A 20,376-nucleotide genomic window follows, 5' to 3' on the forward strand; every position below is an offset into this window, starting at 1 on the left:
CCATTTTTCAAATGTGAGCCATTTGCCACCATACTGTTTCCTTGTGGATAGAGCTCTTGCGCACTGTATAGTCGAAATGACGCTCTGAGGTAGTCCCTCAGCAGCCAGATTCATCCTCTCACGGGCCAAGCCCATAGAGCTAGATGTTCCGGGTGCTGACAGGATATCTCGCCCCCTGCTTGTGTCAGCATGTCTGTGCGTAACGGTAGCAGCCACGGGCGGTCGTATAGGAGAGGTGTTATTTCCGACACCCAGTGTCCCCACTGTGGGGCCACCAGTATGACCGACAGTCCTTGCTCCTTCACTCTCCTGAGAGTGGGGGCTATTAGGGACAACGGGGGAAAAGCATACAGTAGTGTCCTGGGCCAGACGTGCGCTAACGCATCCAGGCCCAGAGGAGCCGCACCCCTCACTGCGAAAAACAACGGACATTTCGCGTTGTCTTGTGAAGCAAACAGATCCACCTGGGGTCGGCCAAACCGATCCCAAATCTGCTCCACTATTACTGGGTGTAGAGCCCATTCCCCATAATGGCACACGCCCCTGGATAGCAGGTCCGCTCCTTTGTTCTGTACACCAGCAACATGGGTGGCCCTGAGCGACAACAAGCGAGGTTTGCTCCAGACGAGCAGCTTGTGCGCCAGCCCGTGCAGTACACGGGATCGTGTCCCCCCTTGTCTGTTGATGTAAGACAGCGTTGACATGTTGTCTGTTCTGACTAGAACATGACGGGCCCGTAAAACCGGGAGGAAATGTTTCAGCGCTAGAAACACTGCCATTAATTCTAGGTAGTTTATATGGCAAGTTTTCAACCTGTTGTCCCATAAACCCCTGGCAGGTCTGCCTTTGTAGGTGGCTCCCCACCCTGTCAGGCTCGCGTCTGTGGTTATCACTTCCCTCGAAGTAATCATTCCCATGGGCATCCCCTCTGAGAGGAATCGTAAACTCCTCCAGTGGTTCAGCGCCGTCATGCATTCCTTGGTGACTTTCACACGGCAGTGATGACGCTGGCTGGGGATTCCCTGTGACGTCATCCACAGCTGAAAGGGTCTCATGTACAACCTGCCTAATGGAATCAGCGCTATCGCTGACGCCATGAGACCTGCCATTCTCATGCATAATTTGAACGCGACCCAGCGGTCCGTGAAATTGTGCTAGGCAGGATAGGAAGGATTGGACCCGTTCTGATGACAGTCTGGCTGTGAATGACAGCGAGTCTAGTGCTATGCCTATGAAATTCGCTGTTTGTGCGGGTATCAACACGCTTTTCTCGTGGTTGATTTTGAAACCCAGGTCTAAAAGGTGGGATATCACTCTCTGAGTGTGTTGTTGCGCTTCGTTTTCCGAAGTCGCTTGTATTATCCAATCGTCTATGTACGAAGCTATGCGAATTCCCTCCCTCCTTAGAGGTGCGATCGCGGCTTTCGTACACGTCACGAACACCCTCGGGCTGAGAGACATACCGAATGGCAGAACCATGTATTGGTAGGTCTGTCCCCGAAAACCGAACCTCAGAAATTTTCTGTGTGGCGGGTAAATGGGTACGTGAAAATAAGCGTCCTTCAGATCTATCATTGTATACCAATCGCCCTGGCGCAGCATGCGTAGGAGAGATGAGTTTGTCAACATTTTGAATTTGAACACTTTTAGGTATTGATTGAGAGCTCTTAGGTCCAATATTGGACGGAGCCCCCCCCCCTTCTTTTTGACCAGAAAATAGCGAGAGTAAAACCCGTTGTTTGCCTGGTCTTTTGGCACTATTTGTATCGCTTGTTTGTTTAGTAGGGAGATTATCTCCTCCTGTAAAACATCGCCCGCCTGGCCCCGTGCCTGTGAGAAAAGTATTTCTCTGAAAGCAGGGGGTCTTGAGGCAAACTGTAGCATGTACCCTTTGGATATCGTTCGCAGCACCCACTGTGGTGCTTTGTATCGAACCCATGCTGGCAGTTTCATTGACAGGGGGAAATCTAATATTCTGTCCCTGCTCAAGAGAGGTGCAATGTCGCCCTCTAGTGGTCGGACAGAAATTTTGCCATAGGTTTGTTCCCACGAGAGAGGATTTTTTATTCCTCTCTCGTTGGAAAAAACCTGTCCCATCGTCTCGGGGGGTCCGTGGGACCCCCTGGACGTTGGGCTCATGTCTCTCATGTTCTGGGTATGTTTCATGTGTATTTCTGATGGCCCTGCCCCTGAAAGAATCAGTCGGTCTTGGCATTGAAATTTTATTTTCGAAACACAGACATTTGTTAAGCATACATTTACAGCATTTACTAAATGTGGAATGTGCAAAGTCTTTTGTCTTTTTAACGGGCGGTGGAGCATGTGTCCCGAGTCCACTCTGCTCTGCCCGACCTCCAGAACTGGGAAAACAAACGAGGGGGGGGGGACGTTGTCCTCCGTCTCCCCCGGACACAGAGATAGCTATGTCCCCCTCTTCTTTTTGTGGTCACCCCTGTAGGAGCCTGCGTGAGAGCCTCCTCTGCCTGGTGGTGACTGGAAACGGCGTCTGTTCTGCGCGTTTCCTTGGCTAGCGTCGCGCGGGGCCGAGTGGCTCCGTGCTGGCTGTGCAGGCGCTGCTGCAGCCCGTTGTCCGCCACGGGGCGCCTGTGGTGCGTAACGGCGGGGGGCGGGTGCCGAGGCTTGAGGTGTGTTTTTCGGTAGGCACACAGTCATGGCCTCGTCCTCCTCCTTTTTAGATTTCAATCTGGCCGTCATCGCCGTCATGGCGTTGCCAAACAGGCCGCTCTGGGAGATGGGTTGATCGAGAAGCTCAAGCCTCTCTTGGTCTGAGATTTTGGCGTATTCTAGCCATCTCGCCCTCTCCAAAGCCACCTGGTATGCCATAGCGCGTCCAGTGGCTACCAGGGTAGCTTGAGCGAGGTTAAGCATCTCATCTAGGATTCTGCGGACCTCTGCCATTTGTTCCAAAGTGGGGTTGTCTCCTCCGTCTCGGAGTAGCACGACAGCAGAGGCTCCCAGGAGCGCGGATGCGTTCGTTGCTCGGACAGAAGAGCCCAGAACGCCGTAGGCTCGTCTATTAATCTGGGAAAACTCTTTGTCTCGTTTGGAGACGAAACCGGGCCCACGCAGTAGTCCCGTTGCTCCCGTAGAGAGGAGGTATGAAGCGAGCCCCCTTTCCATCGGAGGGAGGGTCTCGAAACCTGCTTCTTTTGCCCCGGCACACTCCAGGTGTTTCAGGGGGGAGACTGCGGCGGTGATGGGTTTAATCCATGAGCCGGAGGCGAGTCTCGCGGCGTCCTCTGTGAGAGGAATCAGCCGTTTTGTCACCTTTCTAGCTCTCGCTCCGCTGAATCCGTCGAAGAGCGAGGCTACTGGTGTCGTCTGCTCTTCCTCCTGGGGCCAGGGGACATTAGCACGGGTGGCTGCCCGCTGCAGCAGCACGTATAGATCTGCCTGATCGACTGCTGGCCCCGCCGGTGGCGCGGTGCTCGTGGTCGCCGTGGCTGTACTGGCTGCTGTGGGTCTGGGTTGGACTGAGGATATTTCTGCCTCCGCGTCCTCGGTCGGGGGAAGGATATCTTCTCCTTCCTCCTCGACCTCCGACTCGTCGGTCCCAGAGTACACTTCCTCATAATCACCCTGGTCCTCTACGGTCTCCTCGGGCTGGTAGTGCTCGAGGAGTCCAGACAGCTCGCCGTCGAGGATCGGGTTCTGTTCATCAAGGATCGGGTCCTCGGTGTCCATTTGACCGCCCCAGTCCTGTAGGATGAGGGTAGGGGGTTCAACCCCTGGTTGGTCGACCGCCATGGCGTCCTCGTTGGGTCGCGGCGGTTTGTCGAACTTTTTAATTCTCTTCTTGAGGAACTTTTGTTCGGTCACACCGCAGGCCATGCAGAAGTTCGAGCCTTCTTGCATCCCGCGGATCGCATGGTCCCTTCCCAGGCATAAGACGCAGGCGGAGTGCCTGTCGGTTCCCGTCATTGATATGCCGCACCTCTCGCACTCCTTTTGTGGGACCGGGGCTCTGTTGGACCTGGTCCGGTGTCTTGGAGCTGCGGAGGCCATGTTCACTCTTGCTTACTAAGCTTGGTGAGGTGGGAAAGGGGCCGAAAGAAACAAACACTGGGGCCGAGTATATTACACTGGCGTGTTTTATCTTTCCAGCTGGCTCGGGGCTAGCTGTGGTTTTAGCAACATGTGAGGCTGGGGAGAGCGTATTAATCTCGTCCTTCGACTCACGGCTACTATGTTAGCAGATTATGCTTTATTTTTAGCGTATTAAGCTAGGCTATAGAACGTATTAAGTTCTTTTTAGCAAGATAACGTGCGATATTATCACAGTTATATAGTCTATACCTTCGGTCGGCAGCGTCTCGCGGCCCGGGATACTATCCTGTCCTTTTGAGACTTTTCGCCGTGCTCGACTCAGAGAGGTAGACTGGGAAAAGGTACTTCTTCGATCGGACGAGAAGAAAACTGAATTGAATGACCTGACGTCTCCCTGACTGATATAAGGTGGAGGCGGGCCCGCCTGTCAGGGAGCGGTCAGAGTCCAGCCAATAGAAATTGTCTGGAGTGTATAAGGTAATACTTCTGTGATCACGCCAGAGGGCGCTCTCCCATAGCGAGACATCGAGTGAATATTTGAAATAAAACTACTACAATTAACCATGTGTCTGCATGACAAAAAGAACAAACAAATAATTAAAGGGGTTGTCCCAAAGCTTTAACGGCTTTAATATTGAGCCCACACACAACCACTATCACACAGTATTAACTAGGTATATTAACAGAAAGTGCACACAGCATAGCAGCCTCACTAGCCTGTAGCATGCTCATCCAGATTCATGCGAATTGAAATGAAGTCTTGTGTAGATTTCTGCTTGTCATTCCTCCCTTTGGAGAAATCCAAATGTTCGTCCTTCCACCTCCTTCCCTGCCCCCACCCACCACATCAGATATTAATAGATTGCCAGTCTTTGTAAATGAGGTCAAATCAAGCACCGAGTTCGTTTTAAAGTCATACTGTGTAATTTGTTCAAGTTTTTGACAGAATGTATCACCAGCATTTTTTTCACTAAACCCCTTCCACATGAATGTGTTGTTTGACCACTGTTTCTCTACCGTTTTACTTGCAACTGTCTGCCCCTGACACATGCACCAAAGTGACGCAGGCGCTCTGAGGAGGTGGGAATGTATTTATTTGTGTTATGAGATAATACCTCTGATGACATTGCTGATGCTTTCCAAAACATTCTCCGTTCTCAGATCATGCTTTCTTTGTTTTGGGGAGCTGCTTCCATGTGCTACTAGTTCAGTTTCCAAAGGACTTATGGGAATCGCAGTTCAAACAGATGCTGTGATGACCACGTAGCTACCAGAGGTCAAAAGCCAAAAAAACTACAAATCTTTAAGGAAATAATTTTGCTCATAATGGCAGATAATAATATTTATTATTAAGTGGTATTTACTTAGTAATTAGTGGTTACTGGTTAAGTTGTTGTGCATATGATGCAAACAGATACACACCCTTGGACATATCATGGCAAATTGACTCCTATCCAGACCAACTTATAAAAAGTGCATAGTCATAGTACTGTAAGTACCATGAACATTTGACAAGATCACTTAAAGTGGTGAGTCAACTGCATCAATTGGAATGTTAGAAACGATTATAATCAATTGCAATAACAATTACAACGACGCTATGAGCACATTTTTGGCCCAACATTCTGATTCCCAATCTGGTTCCAAAAACTGTGGTTAAAAAAGTTGTCTTTTTAGGTCTACAAACTGTAGCGCTCCTATTTCCTTGTTACAACCTACAATAAAGAGAAGAGGATACAGTATATCACCATTTACACATTATCTGGAAGAGACATTGTCTATATGCTCTCCAAGACCAAAAAGGATGGGATGGCATGACATGAACTATACCGATAATGACTAAATTGGGGAGAAAAGGAAAAAGAGAGAAGGCTAGAGTGTGGAAAACGCTGGTTTGCAGATGGATCTGTATTTATCTAAACTGTATGTAATGCTAAAATCCCCCATATACACACACACACACACACACACACATGCACCACAGGGAACGCATAGAGTGCGCACACACACACACACACACACACACACACACACACACACACACACACACACACACACACACACACACACACACACACACACACACACACACACACACACACACACACACACACACACACACACACACCCAGGGACACATTAGCACATCATGAACTCTATACTATTTCATTCACTCAACCGGCACCACACTACATGACATCACACACACCTCATGCTAAGGACAGCAATGGAAACAAGCTGTAAGCTTTTTTACGTTATCCTTTGGACTATGGTGGGTCAGATGAATGTTACATGTGACATACAATATGTTTTATTTCATGATCACTAAAGATATCATTCAATCAATCAAAACAAGAATGGCTATTTACGGACAGTGACCACATTCGCGCTTTAGGTGGTCTGTATCTCGTGCTTCCTCTCCTGACGCCTTCCCTGCATGTATCCATCTCTCTCCTCCCTTCTCTCTCCATGTGGTACAGTATCTGTGTCCCATTTGCTTTATTTAGCTGTCAAAGTTGTCTTTTGAGTGCAGCAATAATTAGCTTTTGTTGGACAAGTGCATAAGCATTGCACCTATTGCCCCCCCCCCCCCCCCATTCTCTCTCTCCCCCTCTCTCTCTCTCTTTCCCTCTCTCCCTCTCTCTCAAGCACTTTTTTGTTGCTAAATGACTGGTGTTGTAGTTTTGGCAGAACTCACTCTTCGACTACTGATTCATCTAGTCGTCACAGCTGAAAGTTACAGAGACATTTGTGAGGGGGCTTAGTAATTAATCAAGCTCTCATAAATGACATATGGGTAGGTGGGAGTCTAAAAGTATTGTGCTTTTAGTTTTTTCCTCCAGCTCTGAGTTTAAGCTGCCACGCTCAGTTGAGTTTTATTGCTACTGGGATTCAACCAGCATACCACTGATCGACTTATGTCTTTGGTCAATTAATTCATTGCAAGGCTTTCCTTTTTTCTTTTGCAGTGAGCGATTAAAACTGTGTTTACAAATTGAAGCGCTGAGATCTACCATTATTTATTTATTTACTAAGCTGCTCCTCTGTCTGTGCACTGCATCTGTGTGCATTTGACTGGGCACAAGCATGCATTTGTCTGTGCATGCACGTGTGTGCATGCAAGTATGTTTGTGTACCTGCATGCTTGCCTGCACACACACACACACACACAGTGTGTGTGTGTGTGTGTGTGTGTGTGTGTGTGTGTGTGTTTGTGTGTGTGTGCGCACTCTATGCGTTCCCTGTGGTGCATGTTGTGTGTGTGTGTGTGTGTGTGTGTGTGTGTGTGTGTGTGTGTGTGTGTGTGTGTGTGTGGGCGTCTTGCGTTCTTGCCAGCGAATCTGATCACTTGAATGAGATGCTGTTCTCTGCTGTCAGCTGTTGCACTGGGTCTTTGCTCAGGAAGATGCCACGTGATTCCCCTGTACACACAGTTAGCGCTCTGTTCATGTACAGGGCTCCAACAATTCTGACTTAAAGACATATAGCATGGAAGTGCAATATGATCAAACTGTGTATGAAGCATAAAAAGCAAACAAGAGTCTGTTAGCAGTGTGGCCTGAGCCTCCCTGTTCAATCTTTACCTATCGTTGCTAGGCATTTGTGAACAAGTAATTTCCTTCTGTGCTGTTTTGTGTGTGTGTGTGTGTGTGTGTGTGTGTGTGTGTGTGTGTGTGTGTGTGTGTGTGTGTGTGTGTGTGTGTGTGTGTGTGTGTGTGTGTGTGTGTGTGTGTGTGTGTGTGTGTGTGTGTGTGTGTGTGTGTGTGTGTGTGTATACTCTAACAAACTAATACATGACAGGGGTCACATATCATACTGGTGTTGTAGGAAAGGATATTGTGTTGCACAAGATATTCAGGTACAATAGTATATTATTATTAGTTATCTCTTAGGACGCTGTTGGGGGGCGAGTACGTCACTTTAAACCTCCGATGACGGTGGTAGGGCAGAGGTGGGTCTCAGTATGGTTGAGACTCGGAGGGCCAGAGTGCAATGGAAGTATGAGGTAGCCCTGTATTTCTTTTGGTATAGATGTGGGGGTGTAAGACTCAATCTTGGTACCTGGGATGGAGGTTGGTGGCTATACTTGTCTATATGACGTTATGACATCATATAGACTATCTATAGGAATTACAGTCCACTCAATGGGGTTCTTCGTCTCTATGGAGAATATATGTAGCTATATGTAGCTTATACTTCCGAACCTCTTGAGAATGTATGTGTCTATTCCTTCGTGGTGTATCTGAGAATATTCTTCTATTCGTCTGGTAGCAGAGCAGTGTCTCTAGGAAAAGGCTGACTTATAACTAGAGATGTGACGTCCTGCTGTGAGGTCACACTGGCATTGTGCCCAAATGAGGTGCTTTCAGGTTGGGCGTCGTATCCTTCGTTACAGGTGTGATTTATAGTAGATGATTACAAATATTTTAATCATCTATAAAGAACTACATGGGCTGGCTCTGCAATCTATATCTGAATTACTGCATCCCCTTGACAATGTGACGTCTCTCGGGTCTTCTGACCAAGGCCTTCTGGCTATCCCAAAAACTAGGCCAAAAACTAAGGGTGACCGAGCCTTTGCAGTGGTAGCCCCAACTCTCTGGAACTGTCTCCCCTTAGTAATAAAAATGCAGAGTCAGTGTGATAGTTTTAAGAAGTTGTCAGTTAAAACACACCAGGCCCAGCCTAAAGCAGAGAGTTCAAGGGGCTGCAGCCTAGGGGCGACAAGCTCCGGGGTGCATCAAACCCCGCCCCCCAAAGCTAAGGACTGTTGTACGTACATTACAGTGCTATATCGGTGCTGAAATGTTGTCCCCGGAGTGGTGCTGGAGCAGAAACAGCGCTCTAATAGCGCTGTATCGCGCAGAAATATTTCAGCAGCATCCAGTTGCATAAAGTGGCTCCTTTCCACCAAGGTGGTTCAGGCATGCACAGTAGTAGTATGGATGCCTCCTGAGCGTCTCCCTAGGCAGGTCTTCGGTACATGTCCAGCTGGGAGGAGGCCATGGGGCAGATCAAAGACCAGATAGGGGGATTATATATCTACACTGGCCTTGGAATACCTCAGGATTCCCCACTTAGAAGTATCCAATATGTCCCGGGAAAGGGAAGCGTGGGATTGTCTGCTGGAATTGTTACCTCCGCGATCCGATTCCGAAAAAGCGGAAGAAAATTTAATGGACGGATGATTGTTTTTGTTCATTGTACAGCACCTTGTAACTCTTGTTTTGAAAGGAGCTTTATAAATTAAGTTGACTTACTTACTACTTTGTTCTATATCTTCTACTACTCAAGAGACATGATCCATCACCACTCTTAACCGTGTGTAAATGGTGAATACTGTCTGTTGCTGATCAATCAACACACACCGATGCCTCTGAGCTTCACTGTAGCTGAGATACTGGAATAATGGTGTTGATGTCTACGTCTACCTGTCATGTGCTTGGAAATGTGAAAATCCAAAAGGTCTTAAGTCAGCAAAATGATGACAGCTTGACACAATGGTGAACTGAGGTGATGTGCGCAGAGAGTGGGTATACGTGTGCACTGTGCATGTGAGAGCAACGGAGAGAGAAATAGGGAGAAGAAAGTTAATCCGTCATTTTCAGTGCGCAACCAAATATAAATAAATCAGGCGTAAGAGTGAAACAGGGAGAGCAAAAGAGGAAGAAGGAGAAAGTGATAGAAACTGAAAGAGAAGAGAGTGAGATGCCAATTACTATATGTACATACAGAACAAGAGAGATGGAGACATACTGTTGGAGAGAGAGATGAGAGAGAGAGAGAGAGAGAGAGAGAGAGAGAGAGAGAGAGAGAGAGAGAGAGAGAGAGACACACACACACACACACACACACACACACACACACACACACACACACACACACACACACACACACACACACACACACACACACACACACACACACACACACACACACACACACACACACACACACACACACACACACACACACACACACACATACACACACAAGGACAGAGAGAGTGAAAAAATCCACTCGTTCACTCCCACACCTTTGCTGTTGCTATTCTGTCTCTCCAGTACCTCTGCATCGACAAGGCACCACAGAACAGAGATAGACGTCAGGAGCATGTGTTTCTGGCTCTCCTCAGAGACAGACACACTGTACAGTACATCAGCACCGCCGGCTTTCCTAGTTGTTTTTTTCTTCTTCTAAGGATTGACCGTCACCTCGCGGATGGCATCAGCTTATCTTTATTATGTTACAGAAGACTTTTATGGGGGGTCTCACTCATTGGAAACCTCTTGAAGTGAATTCAGTTACTCTGAGAGTTAAACTATCGGTCCTGTTCGTTGTACCTCCTGGGCTCCCCTTGGACTGGATGCGTGACGAGCTGCTGACGTCTCTGGGCTGTTATTTTATCTGGAATTATAAATCCAAGGCTTCTTTCTTGTTTGGTCATGGATTTTGAAATCATCTGAGGGGAATTCATGAGGCAGACAGGTCATTTAGACTGCAGGCAACTGGACAATATATCACCAAAGTAATGCAGTCTCTATAGACAATACATGGACTATTGACCCTCACACGCTGGCTGTGCCTTTCCTTCACTCCTCCACCACATTTAAAACAGATCTTCATTACCAAGAGTGACAACTAAAGACAACTAGTCGACAAAAAAACAAAAAAACAAACAGACAAACATATCAATTCCCATTGACTTTTCCCCTCATATGCTGCTTTCTCCTCTCCTTTATTTTCTATACCTCCTTCTTATTCTCCTCCTCCTCCTGCCATGTTGAGCAGGATCTTCATTCCCAAGAAGCACCGGCAGCGCTTCGACGAGGCCATCTCGCAGAACCTCATCGATCGTATCTACCGCAGCAAGAGCATCAGCGAGCCACAGGGCTCACGCCTCCGTCGTAGCCGCAGCGAGGACCACCCTGATCGCCCCCATGGCGGCAAGCGGGCCAGCTCCGTGCCGCGGAACAACGGTGGAGAGACAGGCGAAGGGAGGGGAGAAGGAGGCGAGAGAGAGCGAGACAGAGGGTACAGGAAGTCCACCTCGGGAATATCTGGACACGTGGGAGCCAATCAGAGGTGGGTACGGTGTGTGCATGAGTCATACGTGGGACTCTTGAATCAATTGTTTGTGCTGACATGCTGACGTTATCCTCGCTGCAGCTTAACCACTTAAACCCTGTATCCTTAATGCCGGTTTGGACAGGCTTTCCCAACTAGTTCGGACAGTCAGGACATCTGGGGGAGCACGAGTTTTAAGAAAAGTTTGGAGACCGCCCATCACAAGTTCTGAATGACGTCAATTTGTAATCATATCACCTCCCTTTCCAAACAAATGTTCGAACAAATGTTCGGACGTCGGAAGGAGCCTGTATTGGGCTTTAATTGACTCCAGGGGTCTATACTAGCCCCCCCCCTCTACATTAAATACTTAGTCAAAAATAGCAGATCTACAAGATCACAACATATTGCAACGCAACGTGTTGTGAGCTTGTAGATCTGCTAATTTCGCCAAATGTTCGCCCCCAGATAAGGAACGCTAGGGTTCATGTGTTTAAATGACATACTGTATAGTACAGTATAAGTGCTGTTGGATGTACAGTAGGGACTTGTATTCAACATGCGAATGCTGCAGTGTTAATGATTAGTCTTAGTCTATCACACTGATTAATAACACTACAATGGTGCAGGATTACAGGGCAAAGCCTACACACCTATTAGAGACAAAGAAACGAATCCGATGATCCTTCTCAACTGTTGTCCTCTCGGTTACAATAATCCTTTCTACTTGTTTCCTTGGTGTTTCTATTGTCTATGTTGTTGTCCCTTATGCATATGTATACGATTATTCTGGGATCACTGAAGGTCAACACAGCTTTGGAATGGCTACAATGTAAATGTAATAGCATATACAGTATGCACACATACTGTACACATACACATATCAGCTCAATTCAATAAAGGTTGAAATGAACTGAACACTCGCCGAAACACCAAATTATCGCCCTGTTCCCTCGCCACACTTGCTGAGTAAGAACATCAGCTTTACTGTACCCGTTTATACCCACCCATGGTCCTGTCCATGTTTTACACACCATCTTCCGCCCCCTTCCCTGCTTACTCACTCACTTATCCTTGATGCAGCGTGAGTGAATGTCAAGTGTATTCATATTGGCTGGTCACTTAACTATAGGACACAGCTCATTGCAGTAGGTGACATAATGATGGGGGACAGAATACCTATAACGGCTTTAAGTGGCCATTGTAATCTGAAGCTACGCGCTGAAATGGTACGGCCACAGCCCTTCACAATACTGTCTAATTCATAAACGTACAACAGTACTGTTGCGTAACACCCTTGGTACAGTACTTCCTGAATACCTACATCTTTATAACATGTTGGACACTCCGTTATGTTTATGCTTTGACATCTTACAAAAACGTTTATCACATAACCTTTTACCAACATTTAAATGCCATGGGGAGGGAAGTTATTGGTCGGCTACAGTATCTACTACCCTAGGGATTGTATGTCAGCTGACCACTCAGCACAGCTAAATTTCCAGGCAAAAAGCCGCAAAAAAAACAAGCTCGAAATAGGGATGCCAGTGTTACTATGTTTTTTTAATTAATTGTTAAATTATGATATTATCAAACATACATTTCAAACATATCAGACTGTTTACATTTCCCAAAAGGAAATGTATCTACTTAATTAAGTCTGACTAGAAGCAGGGATAAAACATATCCCCACCAGCCATGAAAATGACCAGAGAGGGGGATATCAAAATGAGGCATGGATCCCCCACTATATCCCACAAATTGAACCCTGCTGACCTCACATGTTGCAGATAAGCCTCCGAACTGGACAAGCGTTTCTGCCCGAAACAAACCAACCTTCCTCGCTCCCCTCCTCCATATCCCACTCTTCATAATGTTTTTTTTTTACTGCAATACTGTGGGGATATCAAAGAATACATGCATCCACTTTTCTTTTTATTCTCTTCCTTTCATCTCTTTCTCTTCTTGTATGTCCACAAGCCTCCGTTTTCACCTCGCATTGGTGTAGCTTCGCGTAGTTTCCATGGCGACAGATAGTTTGGTTAGCGTTGGCATTTCCGTGTCATCACTTGATTCGGTTGTATTGAAGGTGACACAAAAAAGATTTAAAAGAGAAATCTCAAGTTGGTGAAGCAATCAAGGTCTAACACTTTCTCATTGGCCTCTGGTCTCAAATTGAACATTTCAAAATGTGAGCTTCTTCCAATTAAAAACAGCACAGATACTATTATTTCAGGGATCCCTGTCAAGCACAAGTTTAAGGTAATACTAGAAGTAAAAACTTAAGTTAAATTGTATATCTTTTGTGAGTGGCAAATGTTTCACAACACCCACTCCATGAATTTCACCCCCAAAAGCCTTTTCTATTATATTTTCTATTGAAACGGTGGCGGGCCTTCCCGCGAAAATGACGTAATCCGGCCGGAAAACAGAAACGGAAATGCACCGGTTTCCTGTTTGGCCAGGAACTACCACACCGGTTTCCTCTTTGGCCAGGAACTACCGCGCTAATAACAAAAAGGAATCTCACACTGTTTTTAAAACATTGTAGGATTTGAAGAAGGAAAAACCACAGCAAAAGAAAACACAGCTCACGGTAACTAAAGCTCCACTGGCTAAGAGAAACGATCCACAGATAGTATAAAACAATTAAAAGAACGCTTTTTGAAACGCTTCCGTCTTCCGGTGAAAACAAATGGAATTCTGGGTAATGCAGGAATAAACAAACGACCTGCAGTGACGGTAATGACCAGCAGAGGCTGCTAAAAATCGTTATTTGTGGACCTGCCTTGTATTACTTTAAATATCTTGGTGTTACAATTGAAAAGAACCAAAGCTCTAGATTATCTGAACATTTTGAATGTTATGGTGACATTAATGCTTTAGACTTCACCTCCCTAAACTCTTCCTTTAAGATTAAATGGATCAAACTTTTTCTTAAAAATCCCAACTCAATTCGGAACTTGATGTCTGCCCAACTCACTAGGAGGATTGGATTTTCTGCTGAGATGTAATTACAATATTTCTAAGTTACCGGTTAAACAATCAAATTTTCATAGTCAACTTTTATTATCCTGATCAATGATGTACTCACACAATTTCTCTCCCCATAAATATTTCAGAGAGAGAGATTGATCCATCCCTGCAACAGTTTTCTATTGGAATAATTTATATAATGACATAGATTGGAAGAACACTTGGGTCTTGCCAAGAAAATTTCTTGTTACAAATAAGGTACAAGAGGTTACTGTACTTTCAAATTACTTCATAGATGTTATCCTGTCAAGACCAATCTTTGTTGGTCACACTTTGTTCTTTTGGGATTGACGAAACAATATCTCATTTATTAATTGGGATTGTACTTACTGTCGTATTTTGGATTGATGTTAATGATTTCATAAATTCAAAAACATACTCTTCTATTAGATTGAATATTCAGCATGTATTATTTGGACTTTCAAAAAATGTTAAAATAGGCGTAGACCAAATGTATGTTATTAACCTTCTCTTAATTCTTGCAAAATTTCAAATACCAAATTTGCTTACCAATGCCCAAATCTTGTTGTTTTTAAAGCCTTATTATTGTCATACTTAGAAACCTTAAAACATTGTACAAACACTAAGCTATGAAAACCAGAAGAATCTGTGATGAATGTATTGCCTAATTTCCTAATTGCCTAATTTAACCTCGAGCTTATTTATTTAACTTTTTCTTTCTTTATTTTATTTTTCCAGTATTGTAATTTTGTCCTGTTATTTGTAATTGTAACATTGATATTTTGTCAAAAAATAAAAAGAAGAGCTGTGCTCCTGGAAAAAAAAAAGAAAAGAAAGAAAAAGGGTTTCACTGTTCCTTGACTATAGTGAGCAGTCTGTCTTAACTACAACCAAATACCACTCTGGGGTGACTCTAATGTTAGGGCTTGTCCTGGTGTCCCGAATTGAAATGAGTCCCTTATTAGACAACCAGAATGAAAACCAGCAGTAGCCTACTGTACTTTGGGTCCAAAATTGATAATCACAGCTTATATAAAATGATACAGTTTTGTTCATGGCGCTCTAGAGATCTTTTCTCATGAAACGACCTGTCCCGTCTGAACTATTTATCATAGCCTTTCCTCTGTCTCTGTTTTCCCCACTCTCTTTCCCCCGCTTTCTCCCTCAGGACCGTTCGTGTCTACAGGGGAAAGAAAAGCTTTGGCTTCACATTGCGAGGCCATGCACCTGTCTGCATTGATTCTGTCATCCCAGGTACTGCTTCTGTTCTAAACTGTTGAGACTCCTATGCTTGACTTACCCTCCCTGTGTATGTATTATGTATATATGTATGTATACTATAGATGGACAGACAGACAGACAGACAGACAGACAGACAGACAGACAGACAGACAGACAGACAGACAGACAGACAGACAGACAGACAGACATGCTGTAGACCTTTAATGTCTTATTGTCAAATTACAGGACCCTCTTATAGTGCACAGCTCAAGAGATTAAAAAACAATGCAGCTATTAACGAAGATGAACATAAATTAAAACATTAATAAATACAAACACTCAAAGGGACATGATCAGTCCTACTGTAATCTAGTTATTGCAGATATGTCTGGCAGTGAGTACGCAATAAATTAAAAAGTACATTAAGTATTGGGCTTGTGCATCCTGTTATTGCACACAGCCCTTATCGTCAATACACCCTACGCAAGTGTACATTGAAGTAACTGTGAAACTTAATGGAGTCTTCGAGACAATATCTTGAAGGCAGAGGCGTTCATGAGATCTTTGCTTGCATAACTATCATCCAAGAGAACATCTCAGTCCCTTTGATTAAATATTGAATGAACTTTGCGTAACTTTGCAGAGTTCTTGTGGAAACTAATTTTGAGAAGCCTCAGAGTGACTATCAAATCATTTCAATTCAACTTAAATTGAAATGTGCTAATACTACTACAAAGTAGAAGAAATAGAGAAGAATATCCTGATGAATAATTTAGGAGGGGAATACTGCAGATGTTCCATGTGTTTGCTCTGAGAGGAGCAAGGGAACTGTGTGTGTATGTGGGCATCACGCCTGCCCACCACCACCTCTGCTCTGTAGCGTCAGCCGCGTCAGAAGCTGCTTGACTCTGTGGGCCTTACAGAGCCCGATATGGAAATGGCGGGGGTGGAAATCCTGGCTCTCGTCGTGATTCAAACAGAAATCCCTTTTTATTGATTGGCGTGAAGCTCCGCTGCCACTACGCTAAGACTCGCCTCGTGGTGTGAGAATGTGCCTACTAGAGACTCTGATTACCACATGAAAAGGCTGTTATGCAATATCCTCAGTGTCAGATGATAAGAGAGCGAGAGATAAAGATTACCTGATATCTGATTTAAGAGACAGTCAGTGCTGTGGCGGGCAGACAGGCAGCAGGTAATGCCTGGATGATGGGCATACCAGAGCGCTGTCAAAACAAAACAATTGCCCCCCTCCGGCATTCAGAGACTCTCATTACATTGTGTAATAAGATTCAGCCTCACATCTCTGGGGAACATCCAATTGTTTTCATGTGTTTTGATGTGTTTTGAAAACACATCATTGCCTTCTACAAGATACTGTATATAGGAAGCGTTCCATTTTTCAACAGTCAGTTGAAATGTGTCTAATAACTGTACTACTAGCAAAGCATATATTATGCATGCATGTACAGTGTATGCACAGTAGTGCAGTATTCCTTATTTCCATGCCTATTTCATTAGCCTACTTATTGTAACCTGTTCCATTTCTAAATGGGCTTTACTGTACGGTATTTACGGTACGACCATAGTCACATAAACGCTGGACAATAAATCACTTAATTAGTGTGTGTGTGTGTGTGTGTGTGTGTGTGTGTGTGTGTGTGTGTGTGTGTGTGTGTGTGTGTGTGTGTGCGCTCGCGTGCGTGCGTGCGTGTGTGTGTGCTAGTTCTGCGCTATCGCCAGAAGACATGCCTAATGATCCTTTTTCTCCCATCTACCGTCTCGCTCTCAGATAGCCCAGCTGAAGACTGTGGTATGAAACCAGGTGATCGCATCCTCTTCCTCAATGGACTGGACATGAGGTCAGTTCTATACTGTATATCGTGCTGTCAGTCAGAACCTTGTCCAAAACAGTACTTTTCAGGAAAGAACTGTGATCCAATGGAGTTATTATTTAGTCGCAAGCTCTTTTTAATACTTTTCATTATAAAAACCACAGACAGACATAACCACTTTCACAAAAAATAAAGGAAAAATGGCCCATCTACAAGCTCATAACGTGAGTTATTTTTGCTACTCTGACACTGTAGTATGACAAAGTAGTGATGAAAGGTGAGAGTTATGGGTGTTTCTGTGGTTATCGGATTACATATTTACATCAAGTGATTTCAGAATGACTTACAAAGAGTTACAGTAGAATACAATTATTTGTTGACTTAAAGCTGCAATCCGCAACTTTCCTTGAAAATAAAGAACCACTGACTCAGAGTGAAACGCTACACATGTGTGTGGCTGTGCATGTGCGTATGTCCACTTTTCCCAGTGTCAGAACCTGGTGCTGCCACAGTATTTACTAACTCCTCTGCAACCATCTCTGTAGTGTTTCTCAGGTTCACCTCCATAGACACCTACCAAGTACCGATAAGAGTTCAACCCAAGATGAAATTACATTACACTTTGATTAAGAGTTCATCTCACGGAGCACGGTCAATATATTTTCAATTCCACCTAGAAGCATTGTTTACTTTCTTCCCCTGGTAGCGCGCCAACTTGACAACTCAATTATAGATTTGCTCACTTGTTCCCATGGCTGCGGCCATAGACTGATTTGTTTTGCTGGTGTACAAGGACTTCAGCATGGTTAAGATGCTGCAGTGGTAGAAGGTGGGAGTTGTTCATCAGAGAATGATGATGTTCAGACACTACTGTGTAAATGTATTGTGCCTGCACCATTTGCAAATGTCTGTGGCTATTGCACTGGAAGCCTTTTGCTCAACAGTTTTAGGAATCCCTATACTATAGCTCTGTGGTTTTGAATCATTGTGTGTACAGTATATATCCAGTCCTTTTGTTTAGTTAATCACTTGAGCCCAATATTTTTCTTTTCAAACAAAAATATACAAAAATAGCCAATAGTCTTACAGGCTCCCGATTGTAGATCGGATAGTGTTGCTATTTTCAAAAATGTTTGAAATTTGTGACATTTTTATTGTCTCCGCCAGGCCGAAAGGCATGGCGAGAGAGTATGTTTAGCCCCCTGTCCGTCCGTCCGTCCGTCCGTCCGTCCGTCCGTGTCTCATTCTGTCTGTGTACAGCTAATCTCCGGCACCGTTGGCTTGCTCGCAGTGAAACTGTGCACACACACTCCCTGGATGCCACAGAAGAACCTCTGCCCAAATGTTTTCACATGGGTCTTATAGCGCCACCAGGAGGCCGATTTGTGCAAAACATATTTTTTGACAGTACTCCTACAGATTTTGTCCAAAAATCCCGCAAATCGGTACACAGTATCTCTATAGTCATTAAACGAAACTGGTCTTTCAGATTTTTCATATTCCATCCTGATTGGCTAAAAATGGCTTCCAAAGTTTGCAGGAGTGCTCCGTTTTGAACAAAATGCCTGAAATCATGAACACAGCATGCAATTACCTTGAAATTTTGCACGTACATTTCCACTATGCCGAGGAAGAAATGCCAAATGAAAATGTTCAAATCAGCCTCATGGTGGCGCTATAACAGGCCGATTCGTGTTTTTACCTATAACTGCACCGATCTGTGTAAAACTTGGTATGCGCACTCCCTAGAGGTCAAGGAAAAACCTTTGCCCTGCATTTTTCACATCTGCCTTTTATAGCGCCACCAGGAGGCCGACTTATATAAAACACATTTTTTAATATTACTCCTTCCGATTTTATCCACATTTCACGCAAATCGGTACACATGATCTCTATAGTCATGTGATCAAGACGGATGTGTTTGATTTTTCATATTCCATCCTGATTGGCTAAGATTTACATCTAAAGTTTGCAGTAGTGGCTTGTTTTGAACAAAATGCCGCAAATCATGAACGCAGCATCCGATTGCGGTCAAACTTTGCACGCACATTCACACTATGTTGAGGAGCAAATGCCACCCTTTTAACATTGGCCTGTTATAGCGTCACCAGCAGGTTTTTAGCAGGTATTTAGCAAAACAATTGTTTTGAACAAAATGCCTAAAATCATGAATGCAGTGTCCGATTGCCGTGCAAGGCCTAAGAAGGAATGGCTACCTTTTCACATTGGCCTATTATAGCGCCACCAGGAGGCCACAATAACCTACCTGACCTGGCGGAGACCTGTGCTCCGAGGAGCACTTTTTCTAGTTTTAATTCGTTTATTTCTCTTCCATTTTCATCTATAAAGTCATGCCGGAAATAGGGACTCCAGGCTGAAAATGGTCAATACAGTACAAGGCGATGCTTCAGTATGTCTTCTTTGTGATCATTCCACTGTCTCCTATTATTATTATTATGGATTAGTTTATTGTAACACAAAACTCTAGTGTCTAGTGCCTCTTATACCTGTGGTTCTCATGCCATAGACTGGACATAGGACTGGGCGATATAACTTCATAGACCGACTGACCCACCCACCCATTAGGCAATTTTAATATAGGATAAGGATACACACACACACACCATTGTCTTATACCATTGACTCTCCCTCTCTCCCTCCCTATCTCTTTTACTTGCTCCCCTCTCCTCTTTGCCCCCCGTACCTTCATCCATGTCCCTGATTCCCCTCTCTCTCTTCTCCCTGGCTCTACGACCTGTCCTGTAGGAACTGCTCCCATGAGAAGGTGGTGTCCATGCTGCAGGGCAGTGGAGGCATGCCCACGTTGGTGGTGGAGGAGGGACCATGTGATTACTCCTCAGACCACGACGCGGAGGACTCCCCTAACCTGGCCCTGCCACGCTCCAGGTTAACCACTTAAACCCTTAGTAAACTGGACATGAGTTGCATCTACACCCTCTACACCACATTTATTTGCCAAAAATAGCCGATCTACAATCTCAGAACTGAGCTTGTAAATTGGCAATTTTTTTGTTTCCCCTTGAATTTGGATGCTGGGGTTCAAGTGGTTGTAAGCCTGATTCATACTTTGTCGCATGGCGGCATCGCACACTGAAAATAGTAGACCTACAAGCTCACAACTGAACGGAACATAAATTAGGAATTAATCTCTCACTCACTGCGAATC

General features: G+C 44.9%; 1 protein-coding gene across 1 annotated transcript in view; it reads left to right on the top strand.

The window, feature by feature from the left end:
* grid2ipb (glutamate receptor, ionotropic, delta 2 (Grid2) interacting protein, b) overlaps positions 1-20,376 on the top strand; it is a gene marked incomplete at both ends in the record, with an annotated part of 53,675 nt that overhangs the window by 14,464 nt on the left and 18,835 nt on the right. The window contains 4 exons of the mRNA XM_080454369.1: positions 10,861-11,154; positions 15,302-15,387; positions 17,147-17,216; positions 19,956-20,096. Coding sequence (XP_080310495.1) covers positions 10,861-11,154; positions 15,302-15,387; positions 17,147-17,216; positions 19,956-20,096 — 591 coding nt within the window. The remainder of the gene's footprint in view (positions 1-10,860; positions 11,155-15,301; positions 15,388-17,146; positions 17,217-19,955; positions 20,097-20,376) is intronic.

Source organism: Gymnoscopelus braueri (genome assembly GCF_963280865.1).
Source record: "Gymnoscopelus braueri genome assembly, chromosome: 17".
Taxonomy (NCBI): Eukaryota; Metazoa; Chordata; class Actinopteri; order Myctophiformes; family Myctophidae; genus Gymnoscopelus; species Gymnoscopelus braueri.